The sequence below is a fragment of the Tamandua tetradactyla genome, chromosome 12 (genome assembly GCF_023851605.1).
Source record: "Tamandua tetradactyla isolate mTamTet1 chromosome 12, mTamTet1.pri, whole genome shotgun sequence".
NCBI classification, from domain to species: Eukaryota; Metazoa; Chordata; class Mammalia; order Pilosa; family Myrmecophagidae; genus Tamandua; species Tamandua tetradactyla.
In genome coordinates this window covers 85,304,866-85,328,968 of record NC_135338.1, presented here as the reverse complement: position 1 = coordinate 85,328,968, position 24,103 = coordinate 85,304,866, and the positions used below count along the sequence as shown (strand labels likewise).

The window sequence follows — 24,103 nt, the reverse complement described above, 5'->3', positions numbered from 1 at the left end:
GGCTGCATGCCTAATCTTTCACAAAGTGCTTCCCATTTGGAACTTTCAAGCAGCTCTGTGAACTGGATGGGCCTTTTTTTGGTAGAGTTTTTTGGTTTTTATTTGTTTGTAGGGGCTAAATGACTTGCCTATAATCAAACAGCTGGTAAACAGAAGAGTCGGGTCTCTAAGCCAGATTTTCTGGCTGCAAATTCAATGTTATTTTTCACTTCATCAAGCTAGCTCTTTAATAACATTCTGAAAGTATTTATTTAAAATACTGTCTAATATTTATTAACCCAAAGAATAAACAACCACAAAAAATACTTTACAAGTACATAAATATGGGTGAATTCCTCTCAACCTAGGTACAGGGAAAGGCTTCTAATTTAAGACTTAAAATCCAAATGTAATCAAAGAAAAGTCTGACAACTTGAACACATTAAGAAAACTTTTGCATGGCGAAAAGCCATTATGAATATGTACACACATGCAGAGAAAACCTATTAGAGCTAATGGTTTTAGCCAGGTTGCAGGATACAAGATGAACATACAAAAATCAATCATACTTCTACATACTAGCAATGAACAATTCTAAAAGGAAACTAAGAAAACAGTTCCAGTTATAGTAATAGCAAAAAGAATACTTAGAGAGCAATTAGTGAATAGCCAGGAATGTTACAGAACAACTGCTGGGAGAACACCAGTGACCAGACACACAGCGTACACCAATCTAGACAAGGTGGAATGGTTGAGATCCCACATAGAACTGCAAGTCCCCCAAATTGTGGAGGTTGGCACCTCTCCCCAAAGACACAGCAGGCTGGTTTCCTGAGGGGAAAGGAAACAGACTTTACTAGCAGCAAGGGCTCAGTTCAACCAAGCTCCAATTGTGGAATTAACAAATTGTGACTACTGAAAACAGGCCCCCAGCACAGCTAAGCCTGAGATAAGCATTAAAGGAACTAGGAGTTTTGCCCTGGCAGAGAGGGGGCAGGGATGATGGGGGAAAAATGGGCTTTTGAATTGGGCAGTTCAAAATACTGGAAAAGGGCTGGACCCCAAGAAATGGGGATACACAGAGCCTGGAGATACACAGAGCCATGTACCAACTCAAGCTCTTGATTGACAAACCCAAGGAACGACCCAGCTCTGAAAAACCTTTTTTGCTTTTTTTCTACTCTTTAACAGCTCATTATATAGAACTGGAAGCACCCTCAGGCTCCAGCACTGCCCCAAGCAAGGGCAGAATTAAGCTTGTGTGAGAGACAAAGTAACTAGTCAAGTGAAAGGGGTTAATTCCCTAAAGGGTGTATCTTGCCCCAAGAAAAGGGGGGCAGGGCCCAGCTCAGGTGGAATCCTTCCTTCAAGGAATTCAGGCACCAGGGGCTGGAAAACAGAAGAAATCAAAGCTATCTTACTACCTCACCTCTGTCTCAACCACCCCCTCTGGCAGGGAGAATCTGTTGAAATTAAAGGCAATGCAACACTTTAAGATGGTGGGAAGCTGTGGGAAGACAAGTGCCACATGCTGGGCAGGACAGGAAAATCACAGTCTAGAGGCTTCATAGGAAATTCTGACAATCTGCTGGGTCTCACCCTCAGGGAAAACTGATGCTGACTACTCTTTCCTTCTGTGATGTGGGCCTGTCTGGTCCGGGAAAATCTGACTGAAGTCTAAAATATCTGAGGAGACCCTCCTCAAAAAAAAAAGGAACAAACCAATACTTCAAATGAGGTACAGGAGTTGAAACTACTAAATCAGGATGTTTGAATAGACATAGAAAATCTCATCAAAAACAAAATCAATGAGCTGAGGGAAGATATAAAGAAGACACTGGAGGAACAAAAAGAAAAGCTCAACAGTTTTTAGAAACAAAACACAGAAATTAGGGGAATGAAAGGCACAATAGAAGAAATGAAAAAAAAAATAAAGGAAACCTACAGAAGTATTGAAGAGGCAGAAGAAAGGATGAGTAAACTAGAGGCCTGGACATTTGAAATCTGACACATAAAAGAAAATATAGGGAAAAGAATGGAAAAATTTGAGCAGGGTCTCGGGGAACTGAATGGCAACATGAAGTGCATGAATATACATGTTGTGGGTGTCCCCGAAGGAGAAGAGAAGGGAAAAGGAGGTGAAAGAATAATGGAGGAAATAATCACTGAAAATTTCCCATCTCTTATGAAAGACATAAAATTACAGATCCAAGAAGTGCAGCATACCCCAAACAGAATAGATCCAAACAGACATACTCCAAGATGCTTACTAATCAGATTGTCAAATGTCAAAGACAAAGAGAGAATTGTGAAACGAGCAAGAGAAAAGTAATCCATCACATACAAGGGAAGCTCAATAAGACCATGTGTGGATTTCTCAGCAGAAACTATGGAGGTGAGAAGGCAGTGGTAGATATATTTAAGAGTCTAAAAGAGAAAAATTGCCAACCAAGAATTCTATACCCAGCAAAACTGCCTTTCAAAAATGAAATGTAGATTTAAATATTCTCAGACAAACAATCAGTGAGAGAATTTGTGACGAAAAGACCAGCTCTGCAAGAAATACTACAGGGAGCACTGCAGGCAGATAGAAAAAGGCAAGAGAGAGAGGTCTGGAGAAGATTATAGAAATGAAGACTATCAGTAAAGGTAAAAAGAGAAAAAAAATAGATATGACATATAAAATCCAATACACAAAATGGTAGAAAAAAGCACTGCCTTTACAGTAATAATATAAATGTTAATGGATTAAACTTCTCAATCAAAAGAAAAAGACAGGCAGAATGGATTGAAAAACAGGATCCATCTATATGTTATCTCCAGGAAATTCATTTTAGATCCAAGGACACAATAGGTTGAAAATGAAAGGTTGGGAAAAGATATTTCATGCAAAAAACAATCATTAAAAGAGCAGGAGGAGCTATACTAATATCCGACAAATTAGACTTCAAATGTAAAACAATTAAAAGAGACAAAGAAGGATGCTATGTATTAATAAAAGGAACAATTCAACAAGAAGAACAATCATAAATATTTATGCACTGAGCCAGAGTGCTCCAAATATAGGAAGTAAACACTGACAACAATGAAGGGAAAAGTAGACACCTCTACCACAACAGTTGGAGACTTCAATTCCCTGTTGTCATCAGTGGATAGGCATGTAGACAGAGGATCAATAAGAAAACAGAGATTTTGAATAATATGATAAACGAACTAGACTTAACGGACATTTACACACCACAATAGCAGGATACACATTACTTTCAAGTGCTCATGGATCATTCTCAAGCAAGGACAGACCATATGCTGGGTCACAAAGCAAGTCTCAATAAATTAAAAAAGTTTGAAATCATATAAAACATTCTCAGATAATAATGGAATGAGGTTGGAACTCAATAATAGGCATAGGGCCAGGAAATTTGCAAATATATGGAGGGTAAACAGCACATTCTTAAACAACCAGTGGGTAAAGGAAGAAATTACAAGAGAAATCACTAAATATCTCAAGGAAAATGAAAACACAACATATCAAAATTTATGGGATGCAGGAAAGGCAGTGCTGAGAGAGAAATTTATTGCTTTAAATGCCTATATTAAAAAAGAAGAAAGAGCAAAAATTGAGGAATTAACTATTCACTTGGGAGAACTAGGGAAGAAAAGCAAACTAACCCCAAAGCAAACAGAAGGAAAAAATAACAAAGGTTAAGATTACAGCAGAAATTAATGAAATTCAGAGTATGAAAACAATTGAGAAAATCAATAAAACCAGAAGTTGGATCTTTGAGAAAATCAATAAAATCAATGGACCCTTAGTCAGGTTGACAAAAAAAAAAGAGAGAGGATGCACATAAATAAAATCAGAAATGGAAGAGGAGACATATCCACTGACTCTACAGAAATAAAGGAGGTAATGAGAGGACACTATAGACAACTATATACTAATAAACTAGACAATGTAGATGAAATGGACAACTTCCTAGAAAGGCATGAACAACCAACACTGACTTGAGAAGAAATAGATGACCTCAACAAACCAATCACAAGTAAAGTGATTGAATCAGTCATCAAGAAGCTCCCAAAAAAGAAAAATCCAGGACTAGATGGCTTCACATGTGAATTCTATCGGGTATTCAGGAAAGAATTAGTACCAATCCTGTTCAAAGTCTTCAAAAAAATGAATAGGAGCGAAAGCTACCTTACTTATTCTACAAAGCCAACATCACCCTAATGCCAAAGGCAGGCAAAGAAATCAAATCCAGCAGCATGTTAAGAGAATTATACATGACCAAATGGGATTTATTTCATGTATGCAAGGGTGGTTCAACATAAGAAAATCAATTAATGTAATACACCATATTAACAATCAAAGTGGAAAAACCACATGATCATCTCAATTGATGCAGAAAAAGCATTTGACAAAATCCAACATCTGTTCTTAATGAGAATATTTCAAAGGATAGAAATAGAAGGAAACTTCCTCAACATGACAAATGGAATATATGAAAACCTACAGCTAAGATCATCCTTAATGAGGAAAGACTGGAAGCTTTCCTTCTAAAATCAGGAACAAGACAAGGATGTCCACTGTCACCATTGTTATTCAACATTGTGCCAGAAGTTCTAGCCAGAGAAATTACACAAGAAAAAAGAAATAAAAGGCACCCAAATTGGAAAAGAAGAAGTAAAATTTTCACTGTTAGCAGGTGATATGATACTATACATTGAAAATCCCCAAAAATTTACAGTAAAGCTACTAGAGCTCATAAATGAGTACAGCAAAGTGGTAGGGTACAACAAGATCAATGCCCCCAAATCAGCAGCGTTTCTATAAACTAGTGATGAGCAATCTGAGGAGGAAATGAGGAAAAAACCATTTACAATAGCAACCAAAAGAATAAAGCATTTAGGAACAAATTTAACTAAGGATATCAAAGACTTATACACAGGAAACTACAAGAATTGCTAAAAGAAATCATGGAAGACCTAAATAAATGGAAGGGCATGCCATGTTCATGGACTGGAAAACTAAATATAGTTAAGATGTGAAGTCTACCCAAATTGATTTATAAATTCAATGAAATACCAATTAAAATCCCAACAATTTACTGTGCAGAAATAGTAAAACCAATAATGAAATTTATTTGGAAGGGCAGCATGCCCTGAATAGCTAAAAATATCCTGAGAAAGAAAAATGAAGTAGGAGGTCTTACACTACTTGACTTTAAAGCATATTACAAAGCTACAGTGGAGAAAACAGCATGGTACTGCCATAGATATATGGACCAACGGAATAGAATTAAGTGTTCATAAACACACCCTCTCATCTATGGATAACTGATCTTTGATAAGGTGCTCAAGCCAACCCACCTGGGACAGAGCAGCTTCTTCAATACATAGACCTGGATTATCTATAACCAAAAAAATGAAAGAGGATCCATATCTCACAACTTACACAAAATTAACTCAAAATGGATCAAAGTCCTAGACATTAGAGCTAAGACCATAAAACCTTTGGAAGAAAATGTAGGGAAATATCTTATAAAATTTATAATAGGAGGTGGTTTCCTAGACCTTACATCTAAAGTATGAGCATTGAAAAAAGAAATAGATAAGTGGGATTTCCTCAAAATTAAACACTTTTGTGCATTAAAGAACTTTGTCAGGGAAGTAAAAAGACAGTCTATGCAATAGGAGACAATATTTGGAAACCACAAATCAGATAAGGGTTTATTATCCAGAATACATAAAGAGATTCTTCAGCTCAACAACAAAAAGACAAACAATCCAATTTAAAAATGGGCAAAAGACATGAACACACATTTCTTAGAAGAGGAAATACAAATGGCTAAAAGGCATATGAAAAGATCCTCAACTTCCCTGGTTATTAGGGAAATGGAAATCAAAACCACAATGAGATATCATCTCATACCCACCAGAATGGCCATTATCAATAAAACAGAAAACAACAAGTGCTGGAGAGGATGTGGAGAAAGAGGCACACTTATCCACTGTTGGTGGGAATGTAAAATGGTACAATCACTCTAAAAGACAGCTTGACAATTCCTCAGGAAGCTAAGTATAGAACTGCCATATGATCCAGCAACCCCATTACTAGGTATATATTCAGAAGAACTGAACGCAAGGACACAAATGGACACTGATGTTTATAGCATCATTATTTATACCAATGTTTATAGCAGCATTATTTACAATTGCCAATAGATGGAAAAAGCCCAAATGTCCATCCACGGATGCGTGGCTAAACAAGCTACAGTATATATATATAATGAAATATTACACAGCTGTAAGACGGAATAAACTCATGGAGCATGTAACAACATGGATGAGCCTTGAGGACATTGCACTGAGTGAAATTAGCCAGAAACAAAAGGACAAATACTATATGCTCTCACTAATAGGAACTAACATTACTGAGTGAACTTTGAGAGTTGAAGTTAACACAGGTTATCAGGAGATAGAAATAGGGTAGAGATGGGGCACTTGGTGCTGAAGGGATACATATTGTGCAACAGGACTGATTGTAAAAATTCAGAAATGGACAGCACAATACTACCTGATTGTAGCACATAATTTAAATATACCAAATAAAACTGAATTGAGTGTGATTGAGGGAGCAGGGCTGTGGGCACATACAAAACCAGAAGGAAAGATAGAGGATAAAGACTGAAACACTATAACTTAGGAATGCCTAGAGTAGACAATGATGGTGATTAAATGTACAAATAAAAAAATGTTTTTGTATGAGGGAGAAGAAATGAAAGTCAACATTGCAAGGTGTTGAAAATGGATGATATACAGAAAAAAGGATAATGCAAGCTAGGGTCTATAGTCAACAGTAATATTGCAATACGCTTCTACTGAATATAACAAAGGCATTATGTCAAAACTAAATGTCAACAGCGAGGGGCTGTGGGAAGCATATGGATTCTTTGTGAAAGAAAAGGAAACGTCTTCATATAGATTATGGTGGTGAAGGCACGTCTATACACTTAGGCTGGATTGTATGATGTGTGAATAAAATTGTTTAAAAATGAAGAGAGAACAAGTGTTAGAGAAAATGAAAAGAAAGACATGTACTTATTCACTGTCAGCAGGGAAACTGAGAGATGCAGACCCTTGGAGGGCAGCATGGCGGTTCCACTGGAGACTAAGGGTGGGGCTGCCATATGATCCTGCAACTCCACTGCTCAGTATATACCTGGAGGAGCTGAGTGTGGGAACAGGAATTTCCCAGGCATTTGCACACTGATGTTTACAGTGGTAATGTTTGTGATTCACAATAGATGGAGGTGGCCTAAGGGTACAACGACTGAGGAATGGAAGGGGGAACTGTGGAGTTTATATACAGTGAACTACTGAGCTGCTGCAAGAAGGAATGAAGCTGTGAGGCAGGCAACTAGGTGAATGAACCTTAAGGACAGTATGCTGAATGAAATGTCACAAATAAAAAGACAAATATTATCCTGCTTCACTCATATGGATATAATATAAAAACTCCGTGAACTAAAGTTGAGAGCATGGGTTATCAGGTTGGGGCCTATTGTAACGGGTTCTGGATTGTAAATTCATAAAGCACTCATCTATTCAGGAGTTGTAACTGTTATTTCTAAATTCTGAGATAATGAGCTGTTTGTAAATAACTTGGTCATTCCCAGAAACTTTGGGTATTTATGTGAAACCTGAGACTCAGAATTTGAGCTCTGAAGCTATAAAAGTTAGCACTACCCCATATAGGAGCTGTTTAAAAAGTTGAAAATGGGATCAGACTTCGACTATAGATATGAATGAAGCTGATCTTGATAGGACTGGGGTAGATCAGAATACAGGGTAAAGGATGATATTGTCCATCTTTTAAAACTTCAACTTTTGTGTGAGACCAAAGGGAGAGATGTTTAGTTGGTGGAGATTTATATTTTGGGTAGTACATTACTTAATTTAATGTGTATGGTCAATTTAGTTGAACACCAAAGTACATGGAATCATGAATACGGCATGAGATCTTGTTGGTTTGTACAGGTTAGTGTGGTGCCCTGATACGCCCCAGAGTAATCTGGGCAGTGATTAAAGAAGTATTTACAAAGTACCCTTGGGGGACTGGGGAGAAAGGAAGAAATATTCAACTTCCCTATTTGGAGAATTCCTGATATTCTCACAAGCAGTGGGGATAATCAAATCAACAGTCTGAGCCTTCAATCTTGGGGTTCACCCCTATGAAACTTATTCCTGCAACGGATAAGCTAAGCCTACTTATAAGTATGCCTAAGAGTTATCCCCAGAGAACCTCTTTTGTTACTCAGATGTAGCTTCTCCCTCTAAGTCAACACAGCAGGTAAACTCACTGCCCTCCCCTCTACATGGGACATGACTCCCAGGGGTGTAAATCTCCCTGGCAATGTGGGACAGGATTCCACAGGATTTGCCGGGACCTGGCATCATGGGATTGAGAAAGCCTTCTTAACTAAAAAGGGAAAAGAGAGAAGAGATAAAATAAAGTTTCTGTGGCTGAGAGATTTCAAACAGAGTCGAGAGATTATCCTGGAGGTTATTCTTATGCACTATATAGATATCCCTTTTTAGTTTATGGTACATTGGAGTGGCTGGAGGGAAATACCTGAAACTGTTGAGCTGTCTTCCAGTAGCTTTGATTCCTGAAGACAACTGTATAAATATATAGCTTTTACAATAGGACTGTGTGATTGTTAAAACCTTGTGTCTAATGTTCCATTTATCCAGGGTATGGAAAAATGAGTAAAAAAAAAAAATGGATAAAATAAATAAATAATAGGGGTTACAGGGTAAAATAAGTTGCATAGAATGAAATACAAGTGGTCAATGAGAGGGAGCAGTAAGGGGTATGGGATGTATGAGGTTTTTTTCTTTTTATTTCTTTTTCTGGAATGATGCAAATGCTCTAAGAATGATCATGGATATGAATACACAATCATCATGATATGATTGTATACCATGTGTGGATTGTATGTGTGTGAAGATTTTTCAATAAAAATATATTTAAAAAGAATACTTAGGAATAAATTTAACAAAAGAATCCAAGACTCATACCCCAAAACAACAAAACGTTGAAAGGAATTAAAGAAAACCTACATAGATGGGAAGATACCCCATGTTAATGGATCAGATGTCTTAACAATGTCAGATGTCAAAACTCCCCGAAATTGATCAACAGATTCAATGCAATCCGAATGGTCTTTGGGCAGAAATCGACAAGTTGATTCATATGGAAATGAAAGGGAGCCAAAACAGACAAATCTATTTTGAAAAAGAAGTTAGAGGATCCACGCTCTCTGATTTCAAAACTTACCGCACAACACCAGTAATAAATACTGTGATACTGGCATAAAAACAGAAATTAAGATCAATGGAATAGCACTGAGAGTATAGAAATAAACCCTTACAGGTATGGACAACTGATTTTTATTAAAAGTGTGCTAAGATAATTCAGTGCAGAAGGACAGTCCTTTAAATAAATGATGCTGGGACAACTAGATACCTACCTGCAAAAAAATGAAATTAAATTTTTGTCTCACAATGTCACAAAAAGTAGCTCAAAATGTATCAAAGTTTTAGAAGAAAACATAGGTGTAAGTCTTTATAAACTTGGATTAGTCAATGGTTTTTTAGATGTGACTCCCAAAGCCAAAGCAATAAAAGAAAAAAACAGATAAATCAGACAATCAAAATTTAAAACTTTTATGCTTCAAAGGACCCTAACAAGACAGTAAAAAGATAATCCACAGAATGGGGGGAAATATCTGTATTTCATATATCTGATAAAGGTCTAGTATCTATTATATATAATTACAAAAAAAATTTTACCACTCAATAACAAAAAGACAAATAATGCAAATTTATTGGCATTAGGAAAATGCACATAAATACCACAATCACTTAACCCTTCATATCCATTAGAATGGCTAAATAAAAAAAAAAAAGACAGACAATAACAAATGTTGATGAGGAAGTGGAGAAAGGAAACCCTTATACATTGCTCGTGGAAAGTAAAATGGTAAAGCTGCTTTGGAAAACTGGCAGCTTCCAAAGAGTATACAAAGAGGTACCATATGACCCAGCAATTCTATTCCTGGCCTTACACTGGTGGGAACTGAGAACACATCTCCACATAAAAACTTGCACATGAATGCCCAGCAGCATTATTCATGATAGTCAAAATGTGGAAATAATCCAAACACCTATCAACTGATGAATGGATAAACAAAATGTGGTATATCCATAAAATGCAATATTGTTCAACCATAAAAATGACATGCTACAATGTGGATCAACCTAGACAACATTATGCTAAGCAAAATAAGCCAGCTACAAAAGACCACATATTGCATGACTGCATTTATAGGGAAAATTCGGAATAGAAAAATCCATAGAGATAGAAAGTAAATTAGTTGTTGCCAGTGGATGTAGCGAGGTGTAACTGGGGAGTGATTGCTAATGTATAAGGAGCTTCTTTTTGGAGTGACAAAATGTTCTGGAATTAGCAGTAATGGTTATACTGCTCTGTGAATATAATAAAACCACTGAATTGTACACTTTAAAAGGGTGTACTTTATGGTATCTGAATTATCTAACTGTAAAAACACTCTGAGTAAAATTAAAAGAACAAATGAAAAAATTGGGTGAAATATTTATCATACTTATCATAGATAAAGGAGCAATATCTGTAATATATAAAGTTAAAAGTTAAGAGAAACAAGACCAAAAATCCTATAAAAATGGGCACATTATGAGTCTCAACAATTCACAAAAATAGGCTATTAAAACTGCTCCTTAAACGTATGAAAAGATATTAAATAACATTTGAAATAAAAGTCATATAAATTAAAACTAGACTTAGAGATCACACATCACCCACCAGACTGAAACTAATTCAAAAGCTTGACAATCCACTCTGGTGGAACAGGCTGTGGCCACTCTCATACATTTATTTCTTGCATTCATAAAAATGGTACAGGGCAGTCCACAGTGGCTCAGCAGGCAGAGTTCTTGCCTGCCATGCCAGAGACCCGGGTTCGATACCCGGGGCCTGCCCATGCAAAAAAAAAAAAGGTCAAGTCCAGTGAAAGGTAATTTGGCAAAAAAAATCCTAACATGTGCTCCCTTTAGCCTGGTAGCCCCACTTCTAGGAATTTACTCTGAACACACACCCCAACAATATAAATTACATGTGTTTAAGGTTATTTATTACAACATTACTTACAATTGGAAAATATTGAAACCTCTCTAAATGCCCAAACATACGAAACCTTTTGGCAAAAACAACTATAGAATATGCATAAAATGGATTATCAAGCATCAATACCAGTGAATGAGGAAGATTTCTATGACCTGCTATAAAGTGATTTCCAGGATATATTGCTAAGTGAAAAAAAGCAAAGATATAAACAACAAATAAATAAATTGGTGGGGAGGTGGAGGGATATTCTTAACTGTAGAATGCCAACTGATAGCTATGGATGGAATGGTAAAGTTGGGCAATCATTATTTTGGAGCCATCACAGTAAAGACTTGGTTTGGGAAATATTTGTTAGTAGACGCTAAACCTAGAGAAAAAGTTTTGAGGTGAAGCAGGGTTATTTACACAGTCTTAAAATGTCTCTCCACAGAATACTTTTTAGCAGCAGGGGAGAAACAACACCTACCAGGCAAAGAAATGGACATCACCTTGACTGGGTAAACAAAATTAACACCAACAACAGGGGCAGATGGACTACCTGTTGTTGTTCAGATACAATGCCCCAAGAAGGACACAATATCCTCCTGCAGTGTCCTAGCTATTAGGCACATGCTGTCTGAATTTAGTGATGGGGCAACATCAGCCAAACCTAAACTGAGAAACAGTCTATGAGACAACTGAGCTGTATTTAAAGCTTTAACAATATCCATGTTGTAAAGACAAAGACAGGCTAAGAAACTGTTTTAGATTAAAGTAGACCAGAGTTATGACATCTAAATGCCGTACATGATCCTGGATTTCATCATGTATTGGAGGGAAAACATTGCATAAAGGACAGTATTAGGACAACTGACAAAATCGGAACATGGCCTATGTCAAGGTTAAATTTCCTAAATTTGATAGCTGTACTGGTTATCTAAGAGAATATTCTTGTCTTTATTAAACATTCACTGAAGTACTCTGGGATAAAGGAACACAATATATCCAATGTTCTTTGAATAAATACAATTAAAAATATAAATCATAATCTCTCTGAATGTATGTGTGTGTGTGTGTGTGTGTGTATGTGTATGTGTGGATGTTTGTATATGTGACTATACAGATAGGAAAAATAAATGGAGTAGCACAGTTTAAAATGGCGAATCTATGGCCTAAAAACACGGGGCTCTCCCCAAACTCATTCCCATTCACAGGTGTTAAGGTTTCTCTATAGTGATAAGGTCCTATACACGGGAAGGCACCATTGCTATTTGAATCCCTTCACCGAATCCATGCCTTTCAGACATTTGAACTTCCTTTTGTAGACCAGTGTTTCCTAAACTGTGGTCTGGGAAACACTAGTGTCTCACTGAGATAATTAGATCCCCTTTTCCATTCACAATACACATTTAATGCCCTGTAAAACCGTCAAAGAAATGGCATATTTAATGTTCTGTAAAACCATTATTCAAGAAATCTAGTTAATTTTAATGTAGTATTTCCCTACTTTATTTAACCACAAACATTTTTCTTTTTAGGGAAACCTATGAACTTTTGTGAGATGCTAATAGGATAAGGGACGTAGTTTGGGAAATGCTCCTCTAAACCAAACTCCAATCTTTGCAGGCTGTTGGTACTGGGTCTATGAAGGCATCTTTCATTCCAATGAATTATGTCAGAGTTAATGGCCCTCTGGACAACTCTGATGATATTATCATCTGACGTCTTTCTTTGAGCTTTAGTAACTGGTACAGCAAAGGAAGAGCCAAGACTTTGAGGGTAGATCTCGATGTAGTTTTTAAAAATGTAGGGAATATAGGCTAAGAAAAAAATACCAAAATTAAAGCAAATTTGAGACTGTACTCTGTAAAGTGAGAGTACAAAGTAAACAGACTGGCAAAGTTGGGGTGAAACTGGTTCAATTAAAAAACAAACAAATTTGGCTTCTGATGGCAATGTAAATCAAAACAAACATTTATCAAAATGTCAATATTAATGTAGAACTATAAAGCAGTCATATCTTTTGTCTTAGCAACTTCCACTTCTAGAAATTTATCCCAGAAAAAAAATTCAAGAAAAGAACAAAGTTTTTCACAGAAGACTATTTGGAAAAAGAAAAGAGAAGAAAAGAAATGTAAAGACAAGGAGAAGTTAAAAAAAACAAATCATTGATACAACAACTTGCAAACCTGCCAGTGTTCCCTCACTCAGTAAATGGCCCCACCAGTCACATAGTGATCAAAGCCAGAAAGCCGGCATCAAGCTGGTCTCCTCCAACTCCTTCCCTGCCACATAGCCACACAATTCCCTGCAGCTGTCATTTCTATGCCCCCCACATCCTCTATTCGCAATGTCAGCACCTGAGTCCAGGACATCATTTCCTGTTGCCTGGACTGCCATGCCACGTCCTGAGACATCTCTCTGCCATCCAGTCCATTCTTCATAGCCTAGAGTGATCTTTCTAGACTGATGATCTGATGGTGTCACTCTTCCTGCCTGGAAATCTACCACTGCCATTAGGATAAAGCTCAAATTTCTTAATATGGCTTTCCACACTTACGTGGATGATACCCATCTACCAGAGTCACCATGCCCACTGCCTGACCACGGGAACGTCTTGCAGTTCTCCGAAAGTGTCAAGCTTTGTCTCACCTTTAGACTTCTGCAACTGCTCTTCTTTCTGCCTAGGCTTGTCTTCTCCACCTCTTAATGCTTTCTGAAGGAGGTGTCTACATATAATCTTTACTTCCTTATATCTCATTCACTATATCATCATTGCTCCAATATTCCCTCAACAATGTCATCAATAAGAGAAAAAGAAAAAAGAAAAGAAAAGAAATGGGAGGGAAAGAAGAAGTTAAAAAACATGTATGGGGCACTATTCTAAACACTTTACAAATATTAATTATTTTTTTCCACCTAATAACTCCACATCCTCCATAATAGCAAGAGGTAAAAAAAGGGGTGATGTAGAGGATATCTTCTTCTTCCTGAGCTTTCCTCCTGTTTTTCTGGTGAATCCTTCTCTGCTTCCTTTACCACAGTAGCCTCCTTTATTTGATCAATGAACACCAAAGTTTCTCAGACTCTGCCATCAATCAGTCCTCTTTTCACTCTATAAACCTAAGCGATCTCCTCCTTTCCCACTGGCAATTGCCATGTATCTGCAGACAACTCCTGGACCTATTTTCTGAGCTCCAGTCTTGGTTGTCTAACTGCCTAGCTAGTCATTTCCATGCCTACGCCTCATAGGTATCTCAGATTCATCATTTAAAACTGACCTCACCATCTCTACAACACCCAGTAATACCTATTCCCCCACTGTAAATGACAACTAGCCACTCAGTTGTTCAAACCAGAAAAACGTAGGAGTCATTTTGTCTCTTCCCTTTTCCTCTTTTACCCACATCCAATCAGTCATCAAGTCCCATGAATTCTGCCTCCTAAAGAGTTCTCAAATCCATGTACTTCTCTTCATCCCCATTATCATCATTCTAGTCCAGGCCACGAGCACCATTACCTGTCACTACTTTAATAACCTCCTGCCTGGTCTCTCCACTGCAACTCTTGGCACAACCTCCTCAATCGATTCTCTACATACCATCCAGAATAATTTTTCTGGAAAATACTGGGTTTGAACCTGACCTGTGCCATTTATTATCTTGGCCATATCACTCAAACTTTCTAATTCTTGATTACCTTATCTATGAAATGGAAATAATAATATGTCATAGGGTGATAATGATTAAAAGAGAGAATCCAGATGAAGTAAGAGTATGAGGCACCCTCGTAAACTGTGGATGGGGGAATACATCATCAGACAAATTTAAGGACTCACAATGAATTTCTTAGTATCGTCATTACATCTTTTTTTTTTTTTTAAATAACAGAAAAGTTTTAGTACTATTTTTTTATAACTTTAATGGGGGAAAGGCTATTCATGGGATGTGCATTTGGTAAGAGGGGACCAGTATCCAGCACTCACTCACTTGGTATCTAAGATGCCAACGTTGATTGAACATCAACTCTAGGGCAAGTGTTTGACTATCTTTAGTGAATAACAAAGCCAGGCCTTTTCAGAGCTGCTGTTCAGCTTTGGCCTATGAAAAGCATTTGGTCTAGAATGGCTTTGGTGTCTAGCCCATTGTGGCTTACCTGTAGAAAATGGTCGATGGCTGAATCGTGAAATCCCAGGGCTTGTTCTATACTTCCCAGTTCCTTCAGTATTGGTATACATTCAAGACTTTTTTCACCTTTACTGATCTCAGTATATTCTAAAGCTTCTTGATAGTAGGGTAGAGCTTCTTTTGATTTCTTCTGGCTTTGATACAATCTAAAAAAAAAAAAATCAAAGGAATAATTTTAAAAATAATTAAAATTGAAAATATAAAGGGCCTGGTAGTTAGAATCTGGCTCTCTGGTCACTATTGTCCAGGTCTATTTCCCTGCCAGGTAGACCTTTCCTCCAAGAGGCTGCCAGGCACAGTGGTGGAGAGGCTGGACTCTAGATTCACGTCACTTGGGTTCAAATTCTGGCTCCACGACTATGAGATATACAACTTTCATGTCATTGAACACTTTTCTTCCTCTGAAAGGTAAGGATGATAACAGCACCCATTTCACAGGTGTGATGACTTGGAGGTTTTAGGACCGTACAAAAGATCATGTTCTCAAAGCTAATCCCTTCCTGTGGGTGTAGACCTATTGTAGATGGGACCTTTTGATTAGGCTATTTCAGCTGACCCATGCTCCAGGAGGATCCTAATCCTTTTACAGGAGTCCTTTATGAAAGGATGACATACAGAGAAAAAGACACAGAAGCTCAGAGAGAAAGCCAAGGAAGCAAGAAGCCCAAAAGGGAAGGGAGAGAGCAGCAGACGCCCACCCTGGGTCTTGCCGTGTGCCAGAGGAGGGCTCAGATGGCCAGCTGCTGGTCTTTGGGGAGAAAGCATCACCTGCCGAGGTCTGCATTTGGACATTTCCACAGCCTCAGAACTGCAAGCATGCAAACTAATAAATACCCATGGTAAAAGCGAACCCATTTCAGCAGCTTTGGCAAACTAAAACGATGGGGTTGTTATGAGAACTAAATTAGTTAATATCTTTGAAAACACTGAGAACAGTTCTTCAATCATAGAAGCGCTACAAGGGTGTTGGTTTAAAGATTTTATATATATATATATATTTTCTTTTGACCACTAAATCCACTTCTAGTAGTTTATCCTGAAGAGATACTCTGGAGGACAAAAAGATATATGCAAGTGTGTTTACCTTAGCATTCTTTATAATGTGGAAAAGTACAAAGTTCTTAAAAAATTAGGGATTGTCCGGTCAGGTTACAGTAAGTGCACCTGTACTGCAGAAGGCCATATAGCCATTAAAGTCAATGTTGGGCCGTATTTACCAACCTAGAAATAAAGCCATTATATATCCTTCAGTAAAGAAGGCAGGTTACACAAATATTATGTACAATATAATCTCACACAGGTGGAAAATTTTTATCTGGCCTGTCTGTACACATATGCATTTGGTGTTTGAAAGGATGGTGACCAAAATGTCAGCAATAGTTATCTCTAGGCAGTTGGATTGTAGGTGATTTTATTTTTCTTTTTTAGACTTTTCTAGATTTCTCAAGTTTTCTTCTTCAAAATGATATTACCTGTATATCAGAAAAATGTTTATTTGAAAAGTAAAAGTAAAAGTTAGCAGTGGGAAAACATTCTTTTAACTTCATAGGATAAGATTTCTCATATAAAAAAATTATCCCTATATATTGTTTAGCAAATACAACAACAAACCTTTAAAAACAACCTTTCCAGGGTGGGCCATGGTGGCTCAGCAGGCTGAGTTCTCGCCTGCCATGCCGGAGACCTGGGTTCGATTCCTGGTGCCTGCCCATGCAAAAAAAAAATACCTTTCCAAAATATTTGCTAAAACTCTTACAAACTTTTTCTTTTGGAAAAATTTTGTGTACGAAACTTCATAATGAAAGATATCAATCCTTCCTATTTTGCCCTCCACTCTAGAACTTCCAGTACACAAAGGTCTTACGATTCCCAAATTGCCTATGGGAAGAAAGTAATAAAGAGAACACTTAGTAGTTGGGTATTTTTCACACCTATCTTTGCTCTCCAATACATTTCAAAAGAGTTGACTGACAGATGAAGTAAAGATACTTGTGGTTCCTGATACTGCGGTTCAGATGGTCATAATGAAATAAATGCTGGCTGGAGAGTCTATGGACTGCGACATTGTCTGGGTTCAAAACACAGGAAAAGGTCAGATGTGTGCCTGGACCAAGGAGGCTGGACCAAGGAGGCTGCAGCAACTCTAGTCTTGGAGGGGAAGACATTGGTAGATGACCATGTAACGCTGCTTTAATGAATGTAGGATGTTTATAGATATCAGTAGAATTGCAATGTAGTTTATTTTTGGAGAGAAAACACTTTATAATCTCCGGTTACCCATGTTTACTAACAAATCATTTAGCCAAAGAATTAGTTTTCTGGTAGACAAAGCTTAAATAATAAAGAACAGGAGTTTGCAAATAATAGCCTGTGGGCCAAATCTGGCCCACTGTATGTTTTGTAAATAAAGATTTATAGACCACAGTCATGTCCATTTGTCCAGGACTGCTTTTACACTATAAAGGTAGAATGGTGTAATTGCAATAGAGACTGTTTCCCCAAAGCCTAAAATATTTACTTTCTAGCCCTTTACAGAAAGTTTACTGACCTCTGATCTAGAATCTGGAGAAAGTCTCATACTTACAAAATGACTTCAGATTTTTCACCACACTTATTTCATCTTAGAGAACTCAGACAATGCCATAGATATCTGAGCAAAGGAAAAAAATATTCATTTTCTTCCTTTCTCATGTTCCTGAATGATGCAGTGTATGAAAGGGGAGTAAATGTCTTTAAAAGAACAGTTCCTTTGTTTCCAAGCCTGCCTATTGAGTCATAGAAAAATAACAAAGCAAATACCAACACCAACATGGCCTCATCTGGGCAACTGCTTTAAAAACAGTTTAGTAATTAAGCTGATAAATGAGAAAATAAGAGAAAAGTAAACCGTAAACAAAGCATGCACTAATTCATATATCAAATATGTTTCCTTTCCAGATATAGGGAGCTAAAGAAAAGTATTTGAGGTTTGTAATAGAGACCTTGGACCACATGTAGCCACCAACTAACTATCTTAGCTGACAGTATATCACTCCAAGTTAATACCAAGTTGGCCTTTTCAGTTATCAAAATGTCATTGTTGAATACATGACTCTCAGGGAAAGTTTTACAGAAACAAGTACAGGGTAATCGGTAGAGAAGTACTGCAGCAGGAGTCAGAAAACCCGAACACTTTCTGAGCAGCTTTGCTGGCTAGGTCATAAAACCTTGGGCAAGAAGAGACATCTCTAAATCTTGGTTTCTTCATGGGAATACTGATTTCCAAAACTGGAACCTTCATACACTGCTGGTAGGAATGTAAAATGGGGCAACCACTTGGGCAAGGGGTCAGTTCTTCAAAAAGCCAAATACAGAGTTACTATATGACCAGCAATTCCACTTCGAATTATATTTCCAAGAGAAATACCAGCATACATCCACAGAAAAACTTGCATGCAAATGTTCATAGCAGCACTGTTCATAATAGCCAAATAGTGGAAGCAACCCATGTGTCTGTCAGTAGATCAACTGATAAACAAAATATGGCATATACACACAATGGAATATTATTCAGCCCTAAAAAGAAATGAAGTTATGATACATGCTGCAACACGGATGAATCTTGAAGACATCAAGTTGAGTGAAATAAGCTAAACACAAAAAAGACAAATATTGTATGATCTTACTTATATGAAATACCTAGAATAAGCAATTCAATTGGCACAGATGGTAGATTACAAGTTACCAGGGGCTGAGGATGATGTGTGTGTGTGAAGGGAATGGGGAATTATGGCTTAATGGGTGCAGAGCTTTTGTTTGTAGTGATAAAAATGTTTCAGTAATGGATGTTGGTGATGGTAGCACGATATTGGGAATGTAATTAATAACAATGAGGAGCTGGGGGTGGGGTGGGAATGAGGAAGTCCTGCCAATGGGTATGGAGTTTCATTTGGAATAATGAAAATGTGAAAATGTCATAAAACTGATTGCGGTGATGGTTGAACACCTCTGCAAATAAACTAAAAACTACTGAATTATATTCTTTGGGGGCAGTGTATGGTATATGAATCATATCTCAATAAGTCTGCTTTCTTTAAAAACAGGTGGGTGAACATTCGGAAGCAAAACTAGATATAGATGATAGTCAATAGTGCCTGTGAATCTAGGAATTTTTGTACAGACGAATAACTACTAATTATTAAACACCAATCAAATATATATATCCCTCTTATCATACTTGAGCCAGTCAGCATTTCCAACTTGCACATTCAAAGCAGGTCTGAAAAAGATGTGTGAATTGGCTGGAAATGGGTCCCGCCTGATCAGACGATCATGTTGATCTGTCTCAGGGAGGAGGGTCAGGGGAGAGAGAATGCCGGGGGCCCTGCTGCTCCAGACACTCGGCACCCACGCATTCCCCAGGTGTTGCTGCCGGCTGGGGCTGAGCTCTTGGCCTGGTCTCTAACCTTCCAGAGCTGGTAGCCACGTCTCCTGGTGAGGGGCAGGGCCTGGGACTCCTGCAGAAAGTCCAGGTCTATGAAAAATATGGTCTTAGTAAGAAGTGAGGAAACTCATCAAGAGAAAAGCCTTTTAATGCAGCATTCTGTTAAATCAATTACTCTCATAATTTGATGACGTGATACACTTCAGATCAAGAGCCCTGGAGAACACAGATGTAGAAGAATGCAGAAATCAGTGAAAAACCCAGAAGTGTTTTCCTTCGACTGAAAGCTTCAAGCCAATAATATTTACCCAAACTGAAACTACTACTTACATTGTGTGCCCGAGGCACCTCGCTCCCTTATCCTAGACCCACTCCTGTCCCCTAACACCGCCTGCTGAGCTAGATGCCTCTGCATGGTGCTCCCGCAGAGCTGTGAAGCCCTGTGATCTTGACTCATCTCTCATACGGAATTATCACACTGCCTGTTGATCCATCCCCGTCCCCTAAGTGCTGGGGCTCTTTGAAGGCAGAGACCAAGTCTGTCTCATTCACCTTTGCATCCCCAACATCTTCCACCAAATCTGACAGAGTGAGTGCCAGCTGTCTGATGGAAGAAGGGAGGATGGGGTGATGGAGGGAAAGAAGAAAAGAAGGAAGGAAGGGGCAACCTGCAGAAATTCCATTCTTGGGCACATACCTTAGAGATAGTCTTGCATACGTACCCAAAGAAACATTATAAGGGTGATCACAGAAATATTGTCTGTAATAGTGAAAAATGAGAAGCAATTTACATATGCACCCTCAGGAGAATGGATATAGTAGGGTAACGTCAGACAATTAAATACTACATGGAGATGTGAAATGCAGAGTTACTGTTAGATGTATCAGTTAACATGGATAAATCTCAAAAATACAAATGTAATTGAAAAAAATAAGCTAGGCCTATGAAAAATATGATCTTAGTAAGAAAAAAATAAGAAGGAAACACAGAAATGTTTAAATATGAAAAATTATTTATGGGTATATATGTATAAAGTAAAGCTGTAAAAATAATCAGAGAAATGAAAAACACTAAATCCAGCATTATAATGACCTCTACTGTGGGAAGGAAGAAAACAGGATTGGGAAGAACGCAGTGGCGTTTCCATTCATCTGAAATCTTATATTTTGTAAACTGAGTACTGGGTACAAGAATATTTGCATAGCGATATCTATACTTTCATATGTCCAAAATATTTCATTTAAAAGATGGACAAATATAGCACTCTGTTGTTTAGTGTATCCACAGAATAAAACACATCCTACTCCCTACACTTCGAGGTTGCTGTTTCATACTATCACGGGGGATCCTGGCACTCACACAGCCTGAAATGGGAGCTATCAAGCAAATGCAACAACCTACAGCAAGCCTTCTGAAGTCCACTGAGAGTACACTATCCACATAAAAGAAAAGACAAAACAGAAAATAAAATTACTTTAGTTTCACAATATATTGAATAAAAAAGGCATTGAGAATACTGCATCAAGAAATGACTAAATTATAGTCTTATGTCCCTCTCCAGCTCACTTAAAGCATCAGTCAATTTCAGGTAATCTTGTCTGTTTCCATTTCCTCATATGTAACGTTTAGGATAGCAGTATTTTCTCCTTTCCATTTCTATCGACCTCCCAGGGATGCTTTGAGGATTTATTAAGCGTGTGTCCACAATAAATGGCAGCTTTAGGAAACACAAGATAGAGAAATTTGACAACAGAATGTGGCAGTATGTTAATTTGGCAGGTCCACAACTTAAATCATGGCATATTTTATTGAATGAAAATATATCCATAGTAATTCCACAGAGTCTGTGACAAGACATTATCTCATTTCAGAGGAGCCTCAGAAGCTCTCATGGGAATGGAGACTTGCTTTAACACAATCTCCTCTGGCATTGCTAAAAGCAACACAGAGTTTCTTCTTAAAAGCTCTAGAGTTTGGCAAGCAGGTTGCGCACCAGCAGAAAAGAAAGGCTTTGTGGGAATTTTATTGTTGATGAGAATCTGATGGGAAATCCACACTGAAGCGGGACAAGTGGGATTTTCTAGAACCTGAGCGAGAGAAGATTTGCATCTGGCCCCCTCTTGAGCACGTGGGCACGCGCAAGCGACGGCTCTGCTCGTAGCGCGCATGTCTGCGCTTGCGACTGTGCTCCCCGGCGCGTGGTAAAGGTTGGAGAGCAGAGCCTGATAGAACTGGGGTAAGCCCCCGCTCTGCTCTGCCCCTTCCCAGCTATGTGACCTTGGGTTCTCTCGGCCTCATTCGCTTCATTTGAAAACGGGGATACTAAGAATATCTGCCTCATGGAGAGGACTGAGGATGAAATGAGACGAAACCTGTAAGGCGTTTAGCACACAGGCGGTCAATAACTGGTAGTTATTATTGTTACTTCTAATATTATCTTGCAGTTATTTAAGGAAAACGCACATCACAAGGACAGTGTCAGAAAAGGAAAGCCAAAAATACAGTGCTATTAAATATTAAAGCTTTAGGAGTTTTCAAGAAAGGGAAAACAGATAAAATATATGAAAGTTAACTTGTCATCATAGTTTTCTGCTTCCCCACATTCAAAAATGAGTGCTTATTATTTTTTTTAATGCTGTATGGCGGGGTTACATTTCATTCTTTTCCATTGTGAGTATCACATTCTTGCAGCACCATTTGTTGAAATTTTGTTTGGCTGTGTGTTGGGTTGGAAGTGCTTGGGCCAGGAATCGAACCTGGGTCTCCCGCATGGCAGGCGCAAGTTCTACCACTGAACTACCCTTGCACCCCTACTTCTTTTTTTTTTTTTCCCAAGAATATCTCTTTAATCACACAACAAAATAGGATGGGAATAATGCCAGAAGAAAACAAACACTTTCCTTCTTTGTTAAATAAGCCTCAAGCATTTCAGCCACACCGTGTCCTGTGGTGAGGAGCTGAGAAGTGAACCGCCTCTTCTGGAGATGAGCAGGACACTCCCCAGGGGTAGGGAAGGGAGAAGCCCGAGCATTTGTTAGATACCGTTATGACCAAAAGACAAAGGCAGAGATAGTGATTCTTTAGAGAAACCCATTCACAGGGATCCATCTTAGACATCAAGGATCTCTAGGTGATGGGACAAACTGAAAAAAACAAAAAACAAAAACTTTTTTTTTTTTTTGGCATGGGCGGGGACGGGGAATTGAACCTGGGTCTCGGGCATAGCAGGTGAGAACTCTGCCACTGAGCCACCGTGGCCCACCCACAAAACTGATTCTTGAAAGCAAAAGTTAGATTTGGGGCTTTCTAGCTGGGGAGGAAAGTATCAAAAAACTGTTAATAAAAGACACGTGGAAGCATTTAGGGGAAGGATATGGAGGTAGGTCGAATTCCATAATCTTAGTGAGGGCACAGCAGGGAGGTTCGTGCCATTCCCCTTTCTGTCTTTCTCCCACTGTCTTCTACTTCTTCCCGGGAAAGTACAGGCTAAGGGAGAAGCCTCCCCTTTGGAAACTTTGTGGTAGACTTACTTTCCAAATCTTGGGGCTACAATGAATCAAGAGAGACAGAGACAAAGAAAACCAAGCTTAAATAAATGAGCAAATAAGATTTTCTGCCTGTAGATTGGGCACGGTTTATGAGAGCAAAGACAAACAAAAGCTTAGCTTTCCCAAGTCATAGGAAAGAAAATACACGAGGGACTATTGTTTGCCAGGGGCAGTCTTAAAGTACAGAACTGTAATTGGCTTTAAAATGAAATAATTTCTGGATGCAATTGCAGAAAGGAAAATGCTCAAGTAGAGAATAATTAGACAACAATAGGTACCTTTTCTTTTTGAGGGTCTTCCATGTTCCTTTTCACCTTCACAGCGATCTCTGAGCACTATCATTCCTCCTTTGACAGGAGAGCAGAGAAAGGCTCAAAGGAAAGTATAGGATGTGCCCAGATTCCTAGAGCTGGGAAGTTTGGCTGAACCCAGATTTGAACCACGCACTGTTAACTACACCACGTTGCATTCCTTAGGAATGTTGTGCTGATGCAGCTTGGAGGAAAGAAAGGTGTTCGCTTCTCACAGGCGCCCTTGAGAGCTACTGCAGCACATCATGATGGGAAAAGTGTTCACTGAGCGGGTGGTAGAAGAGGCCAGAGATGGCCTGACCCTCAGGGAGCCAGGGGTGAGTTGAATGTTCCAGAGCAGCAATCTCTGGAGGTTATTCCCATAGCATCACAGAGAAAGGTCATTTAAAAAGGTTCGAAAAGCATGTGTGTGTGTGTGTGTGTGTGTGTGTGTGTGTGTGTACATGTG

The 24,103-nt window shown here is 38.4% G+C and overlaps 1 protein-coding gene across 6 annotated transcripts in view; it reads right to left on the bottom strand.

Moving 5' to 3' along the window:
• TTC23 (tetratricopeptide repeat domain 23) overlaps positions 1 to 24,103 on the bottom strand; it is a 110,664-nt gene that overhangs the window by 57,331 nt on the left and 29,230 nt on the right. For all 6 annotated transcript variants that reach the window (XM_077124045.1, XM_077124050.1, XM_077124048.1 and 3 more), the window contains one exon: positions 15,341 to 15,518. In XM_077124045.1, coding sequence (XP_076980160.1) covers positions 15,341 to 15,518 — 178 coding nt within the window. The remainder of the gene's footprint in view (positions 1 to 15,340; positions 15,519 to 24,103) is intronic.